Below are 20,396 nucleotides of genomic sequence, written 5' to 3' on the forward strand. Positions count from 1 at the left end.
AACTACTTATCAATGCACTGCACGCTAACATGCTATGCGACCCCCTCTCAAGTGCGATAAGCGCACCACTTATGTGGGTGTTTGTGTTAGGCTGCAGGGGATCGGTTTTAGACCATGCTGTTTGTCTCTTATTTCTTGGGTCCCATCCCTTGCAACTCTATCTTTAGAATTTATATCTACAGTTGTGTTCAATGCTTGAACACATCCTTTATATTTAGTATGTTCTTTTCTTTGAGATTTTCGGAGTTCGGTTATCAGTAGGTTTAGTAGTAACCGGTAACGGTAACGCAGTAGTATGGTTCACTCGACCCCTTTATTTTTTTAGGCCAAAATTCATTTTTAAAAACTTTGAAAATTTGAAATAAACTTGTTGGCTATGTGTTAAGAAATCTTAAACTTTTAGTTTTAAATTACCAAGCGGTTTCCCCAATTTTAAACCCATGGGAAAACGATATTTTATAAAGAATAGTCCCGTTGTTTTAGGTGTTTATGTTTATTAAATATCTAAGGTTATGTAAATAATCTGTCGAGAATAATAAATGCGGGAGTGACTCAACGCTTTACAAAGATAAGCGGAGCGACCGAAAACGAAACGAGAAAGTGCGAACAAGAAAGACGGTCCCGAGTAAGGCGGCAAGTGCAGGTGGACGATCGATTAAAAAAACGAGGGAGGGCAAAAGGCGCGGTTCGAAAGTAAAGAAAATCAATGGAACGTAATAAATGGTACTTCGTGCAGGTTTTGCCAAGCTTGATGAAAGTTGCACGAATTATAGACTGCTGCAAGACCTGCATATACTGACGTCTATTATCTATCCCAGGAGGATGAGGCTGAAAGGGACCCACCCACTGGACCTCTGCCACTCGGGCGAACGGGACTGAGTTGCAGTTGTAAAACCAACAAGGCCCACTAAAGGGCCCGACAATAATTAACTTGAATTCTATCGCTAAGGTCTACTGTTAAAATTAGTTTCCTAGGATAAGCAAACATTGTACTACTCAATATTTCATTAAGTTAAGGTCCCATTATAAAATTTAATTATTGTCCATAACTCCCGAAAGATTTTAAATATAACTATTGATTGATTGATAATAAAAAAAAAAATAAAAAATCTATCCCAACTATAAGATATGATAATGTTTTATGGTTTTTAATTCTTGTTTGAATGCATACTGTCTGTAAATGCACTTTTGCGCGAATTCTTTAATTTTTAAAGCTTACTTTACTTACTTTAGCTTACTTACTTCAACCGAAACCCGTTCTTACTATCAGCTGATTGTCCAAAATTTAATAAGCAATATGCTCTGCTTGGCATTTCTAACGGAACTTTCTAAAAATATAATGACAAAAGTGTACTCATATTTATGCACTTTCAATTTGTCCGCAGTGGAGCCCACACACAATATTCAAAAATCTTAAATATATTATAAAAAGCCTTTTAAACCAAAACAATTGGAATGGATATAATGGTATATGCCTTATTTTTGCACATAAATATATAAAATTTGTGCTGTTTTCGTGTAAATCTTTGTTAAAAATGTGCGTCTTTTTATATCGTATATGTTGTGCGTTACAATTTTTATGTAAAGTTTTAATTATTTCCCCCCGGTTGCCCCCAAATGAAATGTACGAGGGCTGTCTGATAAATAACCGACCTAACCACGATGCACGTGACTTTTTCAAAATTTTTTTTCTTTATTTTTCTACATAGTCTCCTTGTAACTCCACACACTTCTCCCAGCGATGCTCCCATCTCTGCAACCCTTCCAAATAGTACTTGACGTCTTTGTCTGCAAAATACGAGTTCAGGAAAGAGATTGCCTCCTCATTTGACGAAAATCTCTGGCCGCCGAGCGCAGTTTTAAATTCAGGAAACAAAAAAAAAAGTCGCTTTGTGCTAGATCCGGTGAATAAGGTTGATGGTCAAGCAGTTCGAACCGCAATTCGTTGATTTTCGCCATGGCGACTGTTGAGGTGTTATGGTGCGTTGATTTGGTGGAACAAGACTTTATTTTTTTGCAAATGTGGCCGAATTTTCAAAATTTCTTCCTTAAGCTTGTCCAATAATAATGCGTAGTATGCTACTGATTTATGTTTTTCCTTTTTCAAGATAGTCGATAAAAATAATTCCATAGCTGTCCCAAAAAACACTCGCCATCACTTTCCCAGCCGAATACACAGCTTTAGGTTTTTTTGGGGCCGGTTCCTTTTTTTCAATCCACTGTTTAGATTGGATTTTTGTTTAGGGCGTATAATGATGAATCCAAGTTTCGTCTACAATTATCAATCGGCGCCAAAGCTCGGTCTTATTACCTAAACTGAGCCAACAGAGCGCTGGAAATGCGCGCACGTTTGTGGTCTAGCGAAAGCCAACGCGGCACCCAACGCTCGGACCAAACCAAATCTTGGTATGTGACAAACACGTTCTTTTGACATCTTCATAATCTCAGCTATTTCCCTAACTTTAATCCGGCGGTCGTCTAGTACCAATTGATGAACGTTAGCGATGTTATCGTTAGTGGTTACAGTTTTTGGACGCCTAGAACGTTCATCATCTTCCAAGCTCCTGCGACCAGGTTTAAATACAGTTGCCCAAAAATTTACGGTGATAAACGATGGTGCAGCGTCACCATACACCGAGTCCAACTCATCTTTGATTTGTAATGGCGTATTGCCTTTCAAAAATAAAAATTTAATTACAGCTCGATATTTAATTTTTTCCATTTTGGGGAAATTACCGAAATAGACTCACAAAAACGACTGTCAACAGATAATTGCGCAAGATAAATTTTCGAAATTTTGCCGAGTAGCTATTATAATATGCACATTCTGAAGTAGAAACTTTATTTCAGAGTCGGTTATTTATCAGACAGCCCTCGGATGTGGCGTTACTTACTAATATTTAAAGATTATAAAAATGTTTACTTCAGCTGCGGAAGCCTGCCGCAGCACATTTGCCATTATAAAATGCATCCTAACCTCATTTTCCAGCTCTATCTAGGAGGGAAGCACGTTTTTATCCTGTGTCTGTTATATTGTTGAAATATTAATATTGAACATTGTTTGCAACTTCCAATGGTTGATAGTAAAGTTTGTAATGCATTAAGTGAAAAAACATCCCCAAAATGCTTCATATGTAATGCCTAGCCAACAGAAAAGAACAACCTAGAAGATTTTTTAAAAAAAGAAGTTCATGAGGAGCGATTTGAGTTTGAACTGTCACCGCTTCATGCGTATATTCAATTTCCTGAACATTTAAACTTATCGTACAAATTGGACGAAAAAGTATGTCGAATTCGATCCTAACAGGCTAAAGATAAGATCTCATTGAGAAAATTATTTATTTATGATGAGTTCAGGGCTAAAATGGGTCTAATAGTAGATCAATCTAGAACTGGAGGAATCGGTACACTGAATGATGGTAACACCGCCAGAAAATTGTTGAGTAATTCTGAAATATCTGCCGACATAACGGGAATTGATAAAAATTTAATAATTAGAGTCGCAACTTTGTTGCAAGCGCTAGCTTCGGGCTACAAAATAAATTCATCAAAATTTGGCGACTATGCTTTAGAAACCGCAAAGCAACTGATTGATAACTATCCCTGGATTTATCTCCCCACATCGGTTCATAAAGTTTTACTTCAAGCTCCTGATGTTATAAAACATTCTTTATTATTATTGATTGGAGAGCTTTCTAAAGAAGCCGCTGAGGCGAGAATTAAAGATATTAAACAATTTTGATTGCAACATACGCGCAAAATTTCACGAGTCGTCTCAAATACAGATTTACTTAACTGATTGCTTTTAACCTCCGACCCATTTATTAGTGGGCAAAGAAAAATAACTTATATCCAAAAATCACCATTTCTTTACTAAATGAAACAATTTAAAAATACGTATATGATTTTGTAACTGTTGGGTCAGGCAGCAGCACGGCCTTTAATGTTGATGTTTAAATAATGTTAATGTAATGTTTAGTGTGTAGTGTTTATTTATTAGGCTTAAGTATGTACAAGTAGCTTAGTTGATCGCAAGCCGACTCCCTCTCGGCCGCTCGATTAACTCGCTATCTTTAGAGAGTTTTAGCTCCGCAATGTCCAGGTCGGGCCGCCCTTTCCATTATCGAGAGCTTTAGCTTAGCAGTGACTAGTCGGGCCGCCCTTTCTTTACTTCACTTGAGTCTCTGCATGCACCATAAGCTGATCTGCATATCTGCTTCATCTGCATGTAGAAAATAAACATTTTTTATAACGTTTAAAATAATAAACAATTTGCCTTTTTTATTTACGGCATGGAAAATTATCAATGATCAAACAGTAATATTGTTCGTATTCTTCTTAAATATATTAAACTATTTTTTTGGTGTCATACCTTTTTTGAAAGGTTGGCGTGGGAGAGTAATTAAGCAATAACTCTAATATTTTTTATTTTAGTATTATGTTATAGTATTACGGGAAAACTTCACTTCGCTTATATTTTCGCCAATATAAGCGAAAAGACACTGAAATACAATTTACTAAAAGCGACAGACAAGCTTTTTTTTTAACAGTTGTAATGTGCTAAACCAAAACTAGTGCATTGTTGAAAAAAAAAAAAAAAAATACGTACCACGCAATGAGCTCATTGAGCAACGTCCAAAAGAACGAGCGTAGAAGTTCAGTGAACCAAAGAAACGGCTTCTACTCTTACTTTTCAACCCGCGATACCGAAGTGGAAAAATCGGCGCTTAAAAGCAACCCGGCTTTACTGACCGCTGAAACCCAAAGGGCACGGTCTTGCTCACCCGCTCTGCTCACTCCGACTCCCGCGTCATGGAGTTCGCAGTGTAAAACCCCCCCTCCAATATCGGAAACAAATTTCGCACCAACAACAAGCAGCGCTACAACTTCTGCAACAACAGCGAAAACCCCTGCAACCCAAAGTACCACGACGTCAACGACTACAGCGAGTACAAAAACAACAACCTCGGAAAGTGCCAAAGCGGCAACGGCCACACAGACTGGAATGGATCGCTACATCCAAATTAAGCGCAAGCTTAGCCCGCAGAGTAATCCGGCAGGCAACAAAACAAAAATTAACCGTGTCCTGAATAACGATAATGAACCAGACAGATCAACTACTAACAGATTTGCCCTACTGGCGGAGGCTGAGGAAAACCAACCAGCCCAAGACACCGCAAAAAAACCCAAGCCCCCTCCAATCTATATTAGGGAAAAAAGCTCGAGTGCCCTGGTCAACAAAATTGCGTCGTTGATCGGGAACGGTGAAAACTTTCATGTTGTTCCGCTTACCAAAGGGAACATCCATGAAACAAAGGTGCAAACCAAGACTGAAGAGCACTTCCGAATAGTGTCAAAATATCTGGACACTGTACAGAAAAACTATTACACGTACCAGCTGAAAAGCAGTAAGGGCCTACAAGTGGTAGTAAAGGGAATAGAACCTGATGTTACCGCCGAGGAAATAAAAACCGCCCTTAAAGAAAAGGGCTTCGCCGCCAAGAATGTTATTAACATTCTGAATAAAGATAAAAAGCCACAACCCCTCTTCAAGGTCGAGCTCGAGCCTGAAAGCAGATCGCTGAAGAAGAACGAAGTCCACCCAATCTACAACCTGCAATATCTTTTGCATCGGAAAATCACTGTTGAAGAGCCACATAAACGTAACGGTCCAGTGCAATGCACCAATTGTCAAGAGTATGGACACACAAGGTCTTACTGCACACTTCGGGCTGTCTGTGTAGTCTGCGGGGACGCCCACAAGTCCGCTTGCTGCACTACAAACAAGGACAGTACCGTGAAGAAATGTGGAAACTGCGGAGGCAGCCATACGGCAAACTATAGAGGATGTATTGTGTATAAGGAGTTAAAGAGTCGCATGCGTCAAGCGACCGCAACGCGCAACCAAAATCCACAGAATGCGTACGTTTCGTCAAAAACCACGCCAGACGTCTTCTTCGCCAAAGCTGCGAGATCCTCATTCGGTCCACTAAACACCACCAACGGCTTCTCCTATGCCGATGCTCTACGATCTGGAAGGGAAATTCCAATTCAGCCTAACTCTCAAAGCGCTCAACAGGCCCCAGAACAGCCACACAGCAAAACGGAAACTATGATGCTTACCCTCCAACAAAGTATGATGGAGCTTATGTCATTCATGAAAACGACCATGCAAACGCTTGTTCAAAACCAGAACATGGTGATACAGCTGCTCGTAGCACAACAGTCCAAATAATCTATGCAGGCGCTACGAATATCAATGTGGAACGCCAATGGTGTCTCACGACATAAACTAGAATTGTCACAATTCTTGACCGAAAACCATATTGACGTTATGCTACTGGTGGAAACGCATCTTACAAGCAAATACAACTTTCATATAAGAGGCTACACAATCTACCGCACAGATCATCCAGATGGGAAAGCCCACGGCGGAACTGGAGTTCTAATCAGAGAACGAATTAAACACCATTTTCACAAAAGGTTTGCAACAAACTTCTTGCAGGCCACATCGATACAAATTCAGTCAAGCAACGGAATCCTTTCAATTGCTGCCGTTTACTGCCCTCCTCGCTTCTCAATCTCGGAAGGACAATTTATGGACTTCTACAATTCACTTGGGGATCGATTTATAGCCGCAGGAGACTACAACGCCAAACATACGCACTGGGGATCACGTCTAGTGACTCCCAAAGGAAGACAATTGTACAATGCAATTATAAATGTGAAAAATAAACTGGACTACGTTTCCCCTGGAAGTCCCACATACTGGCCAACAGACTCACGAAAGCTCCCAGACCTTATTGATTTTGCAGTGACAAAAAACATACCTCGCAATCTAATAAGTGCCAAAGCCGTCTCGGACTTATCATCAGACCACTCGCCTATGCTTCTAACGCTTCTTCAAAGCCCAGAAATAACCGAACACCCCTTCAGTCTGACGACGACAAAAACAAACTGGCTAAAATACAAAAAGTACGTGAGTGCCCACATAGAACTCGCCCCGGATTTTAACATGGAATCGGACATCGACTACACTACGAGCGCCCTGGAAGAAGTACTCGTTGCGGCAGCTAAAATCTCTACTCCTTATAGGAAAGAAGTAGACCGAAACAAACACTTCAAATCTAATCAGCAAATCGAACAGCTCGTGCGAGAAAAGAGGCGCACGCGTCGTGATTGGCAAAACAGCAGATCACCAGCTTCAAAACAACGCCTTAAGGAAGCAACCCGATCACTCGACCAGGCTCTTCACCAACAGGAAGAAAATGCACAGCTGAGGTACATCCAGAATCTCTCGCCAACAAGCACAAAGTACCCCCTGTGGAGGGCCCACCCAAATCTTAGTGCCCCAATTGAAACGACCACCCCGATAAGAAACTCTTCGGGATGCTGGGCTCGCAGCAACGAAGACCGAGCTGACACATTCGCCACACATCTCCAAAGTGTCTTCCAGCCAAACCCAGCCTCAAATTCATTCCTCCTGCCAGTAATTCAGCCAGAGTCCTCCCCTCAGCCAGCCGCACCTCCATTCCGGCCGAACGAAATCGAAAAAGTCATAAGAGGGCTAAAACCAAAAAAGGCTCCCGGTGGTGACCTATTGACCCCAAAGATGCTGATCGAACTTCCAAAATGCGCTATAGAGGTCGTCTGCAAACTATTTAATGGAATCATTAATCTTGGCTATTTCCCAAAAAAGTGGAAGAAATCCATTATTATAATGATACCGAAGCCTGGAAAAGACCACACAATTCCGTCATCATACAGACCAATAAGCCTTCTATCTTGTTTGTCTAAACTGTTTGAAAAATGCTTGTTAACTCGCATAATACCACATCTAGAAGCTTGCAATATAATCCCGGCACACCAATTTGGCTTTCGAAGAAACCATGGAACCATCGAACAAGTGAACAGATTAACATCCGAAATACGCTCAGCCTTCGAACAACGAGAATACTGCAGCGCTATTTTCCTCGACGTATCTCAAGCTTTTGACCGAGTTTGGCTCATCGGACTCATGCACAAAATTAAAACGTATTTGCCAACATACACCCACAAGCTACTGGAATCATACCTCTTCAATAGGGTATTCTCAGTGAGATGCAACGCAGCTACTTCGGGCGACTACACCATCGAAGCTGGAGTTCCACAGGGAAGCGCACTCGGGCCGTGTCTATATGTTTTGTATACTGCGGATATTCCTACGAGCGCACAACTAACAACGTCAACGTTCGCCGATGATACCGCTATTCTTAGTCGCTCCAGATGCCCAACGCAGGCAACAACCCAACTGGCTAATCATCTCACAATAGTGGAAAGGTGGCTGTCCGACTGGCGCATTAAAATAAACGAACAAAAGTGTAAACATATAACGTTTACTCTTAATAGACAAACATGCCCTCCGCTTTTACTAAACGGTATGCAGATCCCTCAAGCTAACGACGTAACGTACCTTGGCGTTCACCTTGATAGACGACTTACCTGGCGTAAGCACATCGAATGCAAAAAGATGCATCTAAAACTGAAAGCCAGCAGCCTCCACTGGATCATAAACTCACGATCGCCACTGTGCCTGGACTACAAGTTACTACTGTACAATTCAGTCCTAAAGCCAATCTGGACGTATGGCTCCCAGCTGTGGGGGAACGCGAGCAGCAGCAACATAGACATCATACAGCGCGTACAATCAAAAATCCTGAGAACTATCACAGGGGCACCTTGGTATGTTCGCAACGAAAACATCCACCGGGATCTGGGCATCCTCGCAGTGAAAGACGAAATCCAGAAGCAAAAAGAGTCATACAAAGAAAAACTGTCTTCGCACCCAAATTTTCTCGCTCGGGGATTGACTCGGGTTTCTAGCGTATCCCGCCTTAGACGCAACGACCTCCCAACCCAGCAATCGATTTTTAGGGCCGTCTAACTCCGTATCAGTCAATATGACTGTTAGTTAAGTTAAAAATATAAGATTTGATACACCTCTTGTTAGTCTCGCAAAGAGAAGATTCAAGAAATAAAAGCAACGTTAAAAAAAAAAAAAAAAAGTATTATGTTTGTAAATAATTTACAGTAGAAATATTAGCCTGATCTGAGCAATAGAAATGATTTTATGACTGCTCTCTCATGAAATCGCCATGCAATCGTTTTTATGGAAGCTATAGGATTTTTTTTATCTATTTTTAGATTTTTGGTTAAAGTTTCATAGCGATAGCACATCTATAAGTATTTATGGCCGCGGTTCCATACAAGTTCAACCACTGTGCCTTGCAGAGGGTATTATAATTTTGTCCAAAAGTGGGCAAAGACGTGAAGGAGACATCTCCGACCCTATAAAGTATATATATTCTTGATCAGGATCACCTCCTGAGTTGATCATGTCCGTCTGTCCGTCTGTCTGTTTCTACGCAAACTAGACTCTCAGTTTTAAGGATACCGACTGTAAACTTGCACACACCCTTCTACTTTTGCACGCAGTATATAAGTCGGAACGGCCCGGATCGGCCGACTATATCCTATAGCTGCCATATAACTAATTGATCGGAAATGGTGTTGGAAATTGATCAATGGAAATTGATAACTTTGGTGTTTTTAGAGTTACAGAGTTCAGATTTTACATAAGAGCTATTATTTGTATAAAATAATACAACTTACCAAAATTCATGAGGATCGACTGATAATATTTTATAGCTGCAATATAACTGAACGATCGAAATGACCCAACTGTTTTTGAAGATAGAAAGCTGGAACTTAGTAGAGATTATATTTTTGGTCAGTTTTGGTCAAATTGGTTTTATTATGATATTTCCTTTGCACGCAGTATATAAGTCGGAACGACCGGGATCGGCCGACTATATCCTATAGCTGCCATATAACTGATTGATCGGAAATAGTATAACTTTGGTGTTTTTAGAGTTAGAGAGTTCAAATTTGACGGGAGCTATATTTGGCAACACATTACGACATGATAAATTTCATAAGGATCGGCCGACTATGTCCTATAGCTGCCATATAACTGAACGATCGGAAATGACCCAACATTCGTGTTTTTGAAGATAGAAAGCTGAAACTTAAAGCTGAAAGCAGAAAGTACACATTCTATTTTTGACACATTCATTCTATCAGTTGATCCAACCTACCAAATTTCATTAGGATCGGCCGACTATATCCTATAGCTGCCATATATCTGACCGATCGGAAATGGTACTTGGTAGAAATATCAACTTTCGTATTTTTGAAGATAGAAGCTTGGGACTTTTTTTTTTTTAGATTTTTTATTGTAATTAATTGGTTTTATTATGACGTAATCATAAGGATCGGCCAACTATATCCGATTTTGGCGATATATATCCTTTTTGCAAGGGTAAATCAACTTCGGCTCCGCCCGAAGTAAGCTTTCCTCTCTTGTTTTTAAGTTATTCTTGTCATACGTGTATCTAATCAAAAAATATTTTTTTGCAGAAACAATTGGTCTACTTTTACTCCAAAAACAAATGTACTGTGGATATCATATTTAATTTTGAAATTACAAGGGAAGGTTAAGTATGAAAGTGAACACACTAGAACGCACAAAATATATTTGCGGAAGCTTAAGGATTTGCATAACATTATATTTTCGTTCAAAAGTGCTGCTGATTGTTTAAGATCTTTGTTCAATTTATCTCAATAAAAATACCGCAAAATGTCGGTGCCATGTGTTTAAAATTTTATTAACGATGGAATTTGATATTAGTTTAAATAAAATATAAAAAATATAATTATTTTATATCCGGTACGTGTAAAGTACAATAAGATTTGTGGGAATGTATGTAACGTAGCGAGAAATATGTATATACTTGGTCAGCATCAACATCCGAGGAGAAGGAATTTCTTGCAGGGGTAGCGCGGCTGGGCAGCGAAAGATCAAAGAGTGGGGGACGACGCGAGCGTCGCGCTCGACTAAAAATCCGCCGGAGCCCCGCATGGCAACATGATAAGCGCGTGACCAGGAGAGGTGAGGGGCCCGGTAGCGTTGAGTTGGAGGACCGCCTTTGATGAGTCCGACAGCCCATACAAAGTAAAGTGCGAGAATACAAGCGATATAACTGAAAAAACATATAACATATAATAACATATGATTAACACATACAACATATAATTGTCCGTGTGAAAAACAATCTTAATCCAAATCCAAACCACAAAACTTCAGAGATTGACCTTGAGCCTTATTTATGGTCATTGCGAACGCCAAACGAATGGGAAACTGCAATCTCTTGAACTGGAACGGTATATCAGTCGGGAACATAGGAATCCTAGGAATGAGGACATCTTTACCTTTAAAAGGACCACTTATGATCGTTGCTTCTACAACGTTGTTCATCAATTTCTTGACTGCGAGTCGCGTACCGTTTCAGAGTTTCGGCTGATTCATATTCCGGCATGATAATCGGCACACCTATTTTTAATTTCAATATGTGTGGTGGCATTCCAGGATCAAGTGAGTTTAGAAACTCCGTAGGGTAATTAACTGCTTCCTCTGCATTCACAACGGTGTCTATCGACTTATATGTAATTTCGTCAGTTTCTATGCTGGATTGGATTACATGATTGAGCTGGTAGACATCTTTGTTCTTGGCAGCGAGAATCGCTCGTCCACTGAGCCAATCGTGATTCCTATAATTTATTCGGATATCGGGGAACACTTTTTGGATAAGTCCACCCACCAGGTAACAATGTCGCAGCGATTCCAGATGAAGCAAGAGCTAAAGCTATGTCCTTGTTAGCTTGAACCGTAGCCAGGATCAATATAATGAGGAATGTTTTCCCCGTTCCTCCTGGAGCATCCAAAAAGAAAATGCCCCCAGCCCCACTATTTATCTTTTGCATGACATGATAATAAACTATTCTTTGTTCATGGTTTAATTTCGTAATGTTGGATTGGACATATGACTGGAGATCATGACTGTTGTAATTCTGCTCACGGCGAAATCCACATTAAATGCTGCAGTCGTAGTTCGGGCAGGTGCTGACATTTCCAATTGACTTAGCACTTTATTTGCAATAGCTATCTATCTATACTTGTCTTCAATCCTTGTCAAAGTTTCATTGTAAATTCCTTCTGTCCATGGTCATGTCAGAATTTTCTAGATGTACTCTGTGCAAAATATCCTCAGCCATATGCGAACGATATCTTTCCCATAATTCGGTTGGAGATGAAGGGAAGCAAGCAGTCAATATGATTGCAAACAATGAGCGAATTTGGTGCGGATGTGCCGTGTGGCACGCATCATGAATGCAGATATCCCACTGTTGGTCGTTCTCCAACAAATTTAAGGCTTGGCACGCACTGCGGAAGGTGGCATGTGTGATGCCGTTGAGATTTTTCAAATAATGGAAAGACCTGGGACCGGCCACATTCACCAACAGCATGCGAAGGAAGAAACATTCATTTTGATTAGGATGCACTGTATAGAGTCTACCAATTGTATTCTCTTTGAAGACGCCAGGTTGTCCTTCGACGGGCTCGCCTCGTTTGCGTCGCGCGAACACTTTTTTAGTGGCATTCCACGTGTAATAAGAGGGCACTTCTGAATACATCAAGGTTCTGGCAAAAGCATCTTCCTGGCATAAGGAGAAAAAGGCAGTCAGAGTTGTCGCAGGCGCATTCGGGACTCTTTCTTGTACATTTCGTTCGGTGAAATAGACACGTTGACCATTCTCCAAATGGACTGCCAAGTGAACTACAGCTGGATAGCGTTCATGAATGGGGAACGAAAATATTCGCCATGCAGCCTCGTTGCTACTTATGTATCTTCCAGCCTGGTATTGAGAGATTTCATCGACAACTCGTACTGCATTGCTGTCACCATTTTCTGCCTGAACACCAAAAACTGCCATATCGCTGCCTTTATTCACGTACTTACAGATATATTTAATCGATTTCACGGAATTGCAATATTCTACGGTGATGTGCGCTTTGTATGATTTTGACAATAGGGGTGAGTATGGAACCACCCAACGATTGTCTACCTCAATATCACCAATTCTCATTTTTAAAGTTTCCGAAGTCCCGCCATCTTCAGACATATCTTATACAAAGGATATCTTTCGTTTCCTGATACGGTGTTGGCAGCAAATGCTCGAGGATATCGCTTGGAACACTTCCCGTCTACCATGCATGATGAACTTGGGTTGAGGGTACCACATGGGCCATGGGTCATGTTCTTGAAGACAACTGCATGCGAATCCGTATCAACCTCGGCCCGTGGAATCTCAGCGCATATCACATCGTCGACTTCGTCTGGAGTAATTTTATCATACAGCCAGATTAGTATGTGCGCATGCGGCAATCCTCTCTTCTGCCATTCTACTGAATACATCCAGAACCGCACAACTCCAAAAACTCCATCTTTCACAATGAAATCCATCAGTGTCTTGAGCTTTTGTCTGAAAACACGGGCTGTGATGTCATGCCTATCCCTAGACGATTGTCCAGGATATAACAGCTGCACTATCTCGTCCCAAGCTGGATTGCATGTGAAGTTGATAAATAAGTCTGGACGGCCGTAGCAACGAACATAGGCCATGGCATCTTGAGCATATTCCTGCATGTGGCGTGGACTATCTATGTATGAGGATGGCAAAATCGTGAGCTTTTTACGTTGGTTGTATTACGGTCATTCATCACAGCATCTCGCAAATGGATATATTCCTCGGACCGAAGTTTCGTCTGATTCAATCGGAGGAACAGCAAACGTTCTGTTTCAATTTTTGCATACATATCGACAATGTATTGATGAAACAACTGACGACATTTCAATATATGATTGTCATCGGTCCTCCGAACCATTAATCGGTATGAGTAAAAGTTCATCGCGCTGCACTTTTTATTCGTTTCTACACCATTGACTGGATCTACCATCCTCACATTGAAATTATATCCATCGGCACCATCCCAGAAGATGAGTGGATACTGCAAAGCATTGTAACAACGTTGAGTTTCTGCGACGTTTACCAATCGATCGTTTCGTCGATGGAGAACATATCTCGATATCTCGAGGTTGGAACTAATCCCCGACTATGACAATTGCCACTTCGTCTACAGTTGGAGCATTATATCTCCTGATATGTTCTCCAGCAGGCGTTTCGTCTGCATGAATGACAATTTTATGGGTGTCCAAACCCATCATATCGATTGCTGTTTTGAACAAACGCACCAAATGGTTCCATTCGTGAAAAAGCTTCTGCAGCTGGTATTGATTCCATAACGTGCATCGACTTCAGCTCCATCATCACCAATGTACATTTGAAGAAATTTGTGTTCGCTGTCTGAGGCTCTGGTGGTGCTTCAAGTTGAGGCAATTTCACTTTCCCGGAAGCGCAACACAATCCTTTTGGTTCGTTGTTGAATTTGAGAGCCCGACAGTGTGTGCAGACCTTATGCATCCGGCCAATAACGACATTGCGATTCGAGCTATAATCAACAGTTGGATTATATCGGAATGCAAGACGATTGTATTGCAGGTTTCGATTTGTTGCAAGCTGTAAACGCGCTTCAGCTACCCTTGCCCTGTCGCGTTCATTATTTTGAGACCGAATCAAATCGATTGCTGCAGAACGCGACTGCCTAACTCTCAATCGTGTTCGCTCAAGCCTAGCTGCTCGCGTTTCTGCTGATTCGGCGTTGTGCATCCGTTGTGCATCCGCATTGCTCAGTCTCTCGGATGGAGGCCCGCTCTTCGTCAGTCATATTCGAAATGTTACGTCTTTTTACTTCTGTATTGCGAGTATGATGACCCAAATTCGACTTCTTGGGTGGCGTGACTTCGTTTCTAACTGACATTTTGACATTTGACTTTTTCTTTTTAGCTGGCTGGCTAAGAAAGAAAAGTAGGGGCACGGGGAAACGCGAAAAAAACTGATATATTCGCAAACGCAGATAAGCTATCAACATCAAAAGTAGACAATAACCAAGCTGGAACCTCAACGCATGTTGTGTCAAAATTTGGGCTTAAACCGTTCAGAACTTTTCAAGTCTATAGAGGAAGTAGATACGAACAGAGCTTTGAAGTGCTACGAACAGAAACTTTGAGAAAATGCTGAAATTGATTCCAAATAGACAAAATCGAAAAAAGTTTTGCATATTTTCAAAACCAGAAAATTGTGTAGTACCATATGGGCATTTCCTGGGGTCGCGAACGTACGCAATTAGTGCCAAAAAATTAAAGAAAAAAACACATTCTGGTACTTTGTTTTTGCTTTCCGATAGCATTTGGTGAGTTTTTTTCTTAGTGTAAATTATGGTTCTAATGGATTTTTCTGTTTCATAATATTGGCAAAAAACATGAGGTCGCGAACGTACGCGAAATGGAAGTCGGTTTTGGCTTGCTCGAGCAAAATAAAAAAATCTGCGAATTGGAATGGAATATTTTAATGCAATAACTTTTCTTTTAAAATAGAGGCATGTAGCTTTCTATCGAGTCTATTCCCAATTAAATATCTGCATTAATTTTTTTTAAATTAAATTAAGTACGGGTCGCAAAAGTACAATTTTTCCCATATATAAAATTTTTTTTTTTTTTACCTCTTTAACACATGAAGTTTTATCCACCTGCTTTCACTTGATGCGAAGCAATTAAAATAAAATTATGTTTTGGGTCGCGAACGTACGATTAGAACATAGATAAGAATCAAAGTACAAATTAAGAGGTAATTTAACATTTTTTCGCCCTCTTTGAATTTTTCTCGTCTTATTAGATTGTCATTAAGAGATTTAGTACAAGAAGAGCAAACACATCATATGTTTTCCTTGAGAATAAATAAACATAAAGATGTCTTTTAAAATAAAAAAAGGTAAAAATTACATTTTTTGACTTTTCCGGTTTTTTTTTTTTTTTTTTTAAAGCTGAAATATGCTATGAATCCAATAGTTTATGAAAATTTGGATATTTATTTATGAAAATACAAAAAAAGAATCGAGGAATATGGACATTTATTTTTTCGGTCCTGGTTGACCATCTGCCGGAATAGCCGATATGTTAGCTTTGAGAGCTTCCATCTATCTAGGTATATATGCATTGGTATTATTTTACCGATATTTAAATGATAGTCAAACAATTAAATATCAGTAAAATAATACAAAATTAGGAAACAAAATTTGTATAAATTTGAACAGTTGAAAATTTGCCTAATCTGACGATAGAATAGCCAAATCGGCCACTGTGCAGCGCCAATATCAGGTGGTGAACCTAATTACTTCAAGGTCAGCAACTCTACTGAAACTTCGCCAATTTAAATCATCAGTGGTCGTATCTGGCATAGGCGATGATTGGAAAAAATGGATAAAAACGAATGGACTTTCGGTAAGCCTCCGTCTACAGTCACAGATGTCAGGCTACACAGATCATGAAAGCTCAATCGTGACCCTAAAGCTCACAAGCATTCAGCCCAGTGTCAGCTTAGATGTGGCCGGTTGGAACGTTCCAAAGGATTTAAAGCTTGCAGATATTAGGTTCTATCTACCCCAAAGGATAGATGTGTTGATAGAGCGTATTTTATGAACTGCTTGGCGTTGAAATAATCCACCTGGGCCCTGGCGTGCTGGTGTTACAGATAAAACACCTCGACTGGATTGTTTGCGGCAGCGGTGATCGGCTCTGGTGTTCCCTTGAACTTCACTCGTCGGAGGTGGAGAATCTGCCGCCAAGCTTGTCAGATAATGAGGTGGTTCTACTTCCTATTCGAAAAGATATTGAAAATATTGCGAATGCGGTGCGAATTTTAAGGATGTCGGGTAACAGAAGTATCACGTATGACGTCACATCGCATTGCTGCACTTTTGATCCGCGCCTTCACTCCCTCAACCGGTTAAGTCGAACGGCCACCTGCAGTTGTTGTCTTGTTCGCAACCATCTCTCGTTCGAACTCTCTTGTTTCGTTCTCACTCTCGCATTATTATTATTGTATTCCTCCCCTCTAATTCTGGATCTTTCGCGATTGTATACATTAGATTAGATATAAAATAAACAAAAAATGCGCAAATATTGGTCCATTTTTTTGGAAGGGATTTTGAAATATTATTTTGCAGTTACGGAAAACGTTCGGTAACCTAACAGACTCGTTTTAATAACTGAACGTTCGGAAATTATCTTTGAAGCTCAAAGCTTGTGACTTTTTAAAGTTTGGTATTCTTTGGTATTAAATTGAAACAAAAATAAAAATTCTTTTAAGGATCGGCCAACTTTATCTGATCTTTTGGCTTTATTTGGACAGTGGTTCAAGGTTCATTGTTTCTGAAACTTTTATATTTATAATATTTTAATGAAATTCAAACTGGTCTGTTCAATAAAGTCTTGTACTAAAACCATCTCGTCATCCCAGGCTACCATCCATTGCTGGCTCCGGGTTCACTGCCTCAGGTTCGGATGACTTTTCCCGTAGGAGTGGACTCCAATATCCAGGACGTAGACGTAACAACTCTGCGCGCTTGACTTTCAGTTAAGCGGTCTTCAGCTGCGCAATGAGTCCCCTAAGCGTAAGCCCGATATGTTCTCCGTACTTCAAGTGAAGTGATGAAAATAATAATTTTTATCACTCATCTATCATTATTTCCTTACATAAAAAAGGGAAAAAGTCCGATGCTGCCTACTACAGAGGAATCTCTAAATCTCTCTAGGCACAACATCCACGAACAGGAATTCGGCTTGCTACTGGATTGCCTCGGCCCCAAGTTCATAATCGGAGCGGACTTTAATGCTAAACACCCCTGGTGGGGCTTCAGGATTAAGAACCCAAAGGGCTCGGCCCTATACAGGCAGATTCAGCCCCGAAACTTGAGCTGTCACGCGACCGGTGCACCGGCATACTGGCCCACGGATCCTCATAAAATCCCAGATGTCCTAGACTTCGCCATCTCCGGAGGACTGAATTCTGCCGGAATTCAGGCGAGAGAAGTGGAAAACCTCTTCTCGGACCACAGCACCTTCGCCGTGTCACTTTTCACCCCAGCACTGCTTAGGTCAGCCCGCAAAAAGCTGATCTACAAGACAACAGACGTTGACAAGTACCAATCATACCTGAACAACGTTACCGTTGACATCGACACCGTTGTAGAAGAGTTAACAGCCCATATTCAGGCGGCAGTTTCTGAAGCAGCACCAAGGCCCTCCAACCGCCCAAGAGCCACTGACAGGGACATCCACTTTTGGAACCCAGAAGTCGAAGAACTTAAACTTGAAAAGCGACGACTCGGAAGAGTGTGGATGCTCTCGAGGAATTCTTTTATACAAAACCGACTTCAATAGAGCGACCAAATGTCTGACAGAAACGCTGGTAAGATTAAGAAAGCAGGCCTTTGACGGGTTCGTCGAACAACTTGAGCCTGGCGACCCTCAACATAACTTATGGCGAGTCACCAAATCTATCAGACAGCCGCTGAAAAGGATCCCACCTGTACAAAGAACCGACGGCAGCTGGTACAGATCGGAGATGGACAGGGCCAACGCTTTCGCCGAACACCTCGAAGGTGACTTTACGCCTTTCGATCGCTGCTCACCGGAGGATGCTGCTGAAACTGCCCGACTGCTGGCCGAGCCTTCCAGGGACGCCGATCCAATACGACCAGTGACTGAGGAGTAAACAGCTGAGCTCATAACCTTCATGAACATCAACAAGGCCCCGGGCGATGATGGTATCAATGCAATTGCATTAAAAATGTTACCACCTCCAAGCATTCAGCAAATTACGAGGATGTACAATAGATGCTTGGATATAGGGTACTTTCCGTCCACATGGAAACGTGCCGAGGTAACTATGATACCTATGCCCGGGAAACCCGAAGGAAACCTTTCGTCCTACCGACCAATAATTTTGTTACCAATGCTCTCCAAAATACTGGTACGAGTAGAAAGTACCTGCCAATTGAAGTCCGGAAAATATGAAGTTGGCATTGACAAACTCCCTGAGAGCAGCGGTAACGCTCTGAAGCGCCTTACTTGCATGAGGAATAATGTCTCTCAAGAATCTGATCTGTACGAGAAGATTTGGATCCTGATTTAAATCAGGAACCTCCTAGACAAAGGATACGCGGTTAAGCTATCCAAGGAAGAAACCAGGCGGGAGAAAAGCCGTACGTAATATCTGCCAATATTTATAGTGTTGAATCCAAACAAGCCGAAAAAAATAAGCCTCGTATGGGATGGAGCTGCAAAGGCACACGAATTCGCACTAATTGACTACATACTCAGGAGACCAGATTGCCTGAATCCAAAGGACAAAGGCAGCTTAAAGTAGACACCTATTTCATGCGAGCTATGACTTTTGGAATCAGTTGCGCGCCGTTCATAGCGCACCTTGTTCGAGACAAGAATTCGGAAACCCACCAAGAAGATTTCCCATTGGCCATAAACGCCAGCCGAAAAGCGCACTACGTTGACGACTTCATCGACACCATGACGAACGAACAGGAGGCCATCCAGATCACCAGAGAAGTTGTAGAAGTACATCGCAGAGGCGAACTCGAGATCCGTAACTGGTCGTCAAATTCGGAAGAAGTACTTAAAAGCTTGCAGCATAATGGCAACGTTGGAAGCCAAAAGCCAGTGGATTTTTTTTCATCCCTAAAGGGTCCGGAGTTCCTGGAGACCGATGCAAGCAACTGGCCACCATCCAAGAAGCAGCAGAGCATCATTGATACTTCAGAGATAAGGAAGCATGTGATGACGACGCATACGATATCAGCGGTTACGTTCAACGCGCACTATGTCTCAAATTGTCGGTGATTGTAGAGATCAGCGGCGCTAAAACTCCGGTTCATTGATCGGCTGCAAGCGAAATGTGCCGGGCAAGACAAGTCAACAACCACGACAATGGGTCATGTAAGCAAGTCAAAGAGGCTGCCATACAAGCAATCTCAAGTCTTTGAAGAAGAACTAAAAACGTTAGTTTTGAGCACCGGTCCCGCGTTCTCAAAGACTTGAGATTGCTTGTATGGCAGCCTCTCAAGTCTTTGAAGAAGAACTAAAAACGTTAGTTTTTAGCACCGCGGGACCGGTGCTCCTCAAGGGAAACAGATTGGCCGGATTGAATGCATACCTCCAGGATGCCGGATAACCAATCTAATAGTTAGAAGCTTCTACGCAAAGTACCACCATCTCGCTCATGAGACGCAGCATGGTGTTATCGAAAGACCTGCAACAAAGGTAGCAGTTTTGGAAGTCGGCTTGGAGAATGGTAACTGACCACGTATTGTAATTATGGGATGGGGATTGTTACCGCCGTCAGATGTAATGTTATATATTTGAATTACGAAAATGTTAGATTTAGTATTGAAAAATTTTCAGAATTAGTATTGAATAATATAAGTAGAAGCTTATCGATATTTTGTAAAAGAGCTTAAAAAGGAGGCGTCTTCCATCGCTAGG

General features: G+C 41.3%; 1 protein-coding gene across 5 annotated transcripts in view; it reads left to right on the forward strand.

The window, feature by feature from the left end:
* LOC108133500 (serine/threonine-protein kinase haspin homolog) overlaps nucleotides 1–20,396 on the forward strand; it is a 217,106-nt gene that overhangs the window by 33,669 nt on the left and 163,041 nt on the right. The window contains exon 5 of one of the 5 annotated variants that reach the window (XM_043210259.2): nucleotides 10,459–10,706. The exons of the other annotated variants lie outside the window; for them this stretch is intronic. Coding sequence (XP_043066194.1) covers nucleotides 10,459–10,666 — 208 coding nt within the window. The 3' untranslated portion in view covers nucleotides 10,667–10,706. Of the gene's footprint in view, nucleotides 1–10,458; nucleotides 10,707–20,396 lie in introns of those variants that run through there. 5 annotated transcript variants of the gene reach the window in all.

This window comes from Drosophila bipectinata, chromosome 2R (genome assembly GCF_030179905.1).
Source record: "Drosophila bipectinata strain 14024-0381.07 chromosome 2R, DbipHiC1v2, whole genome shotgun sequence".
NCBI lineage: Eukaryota > Metazoa > Arthropoda > Insecta > Diptera > Drosophilidae > Drosophila > Drosophila bipectinata.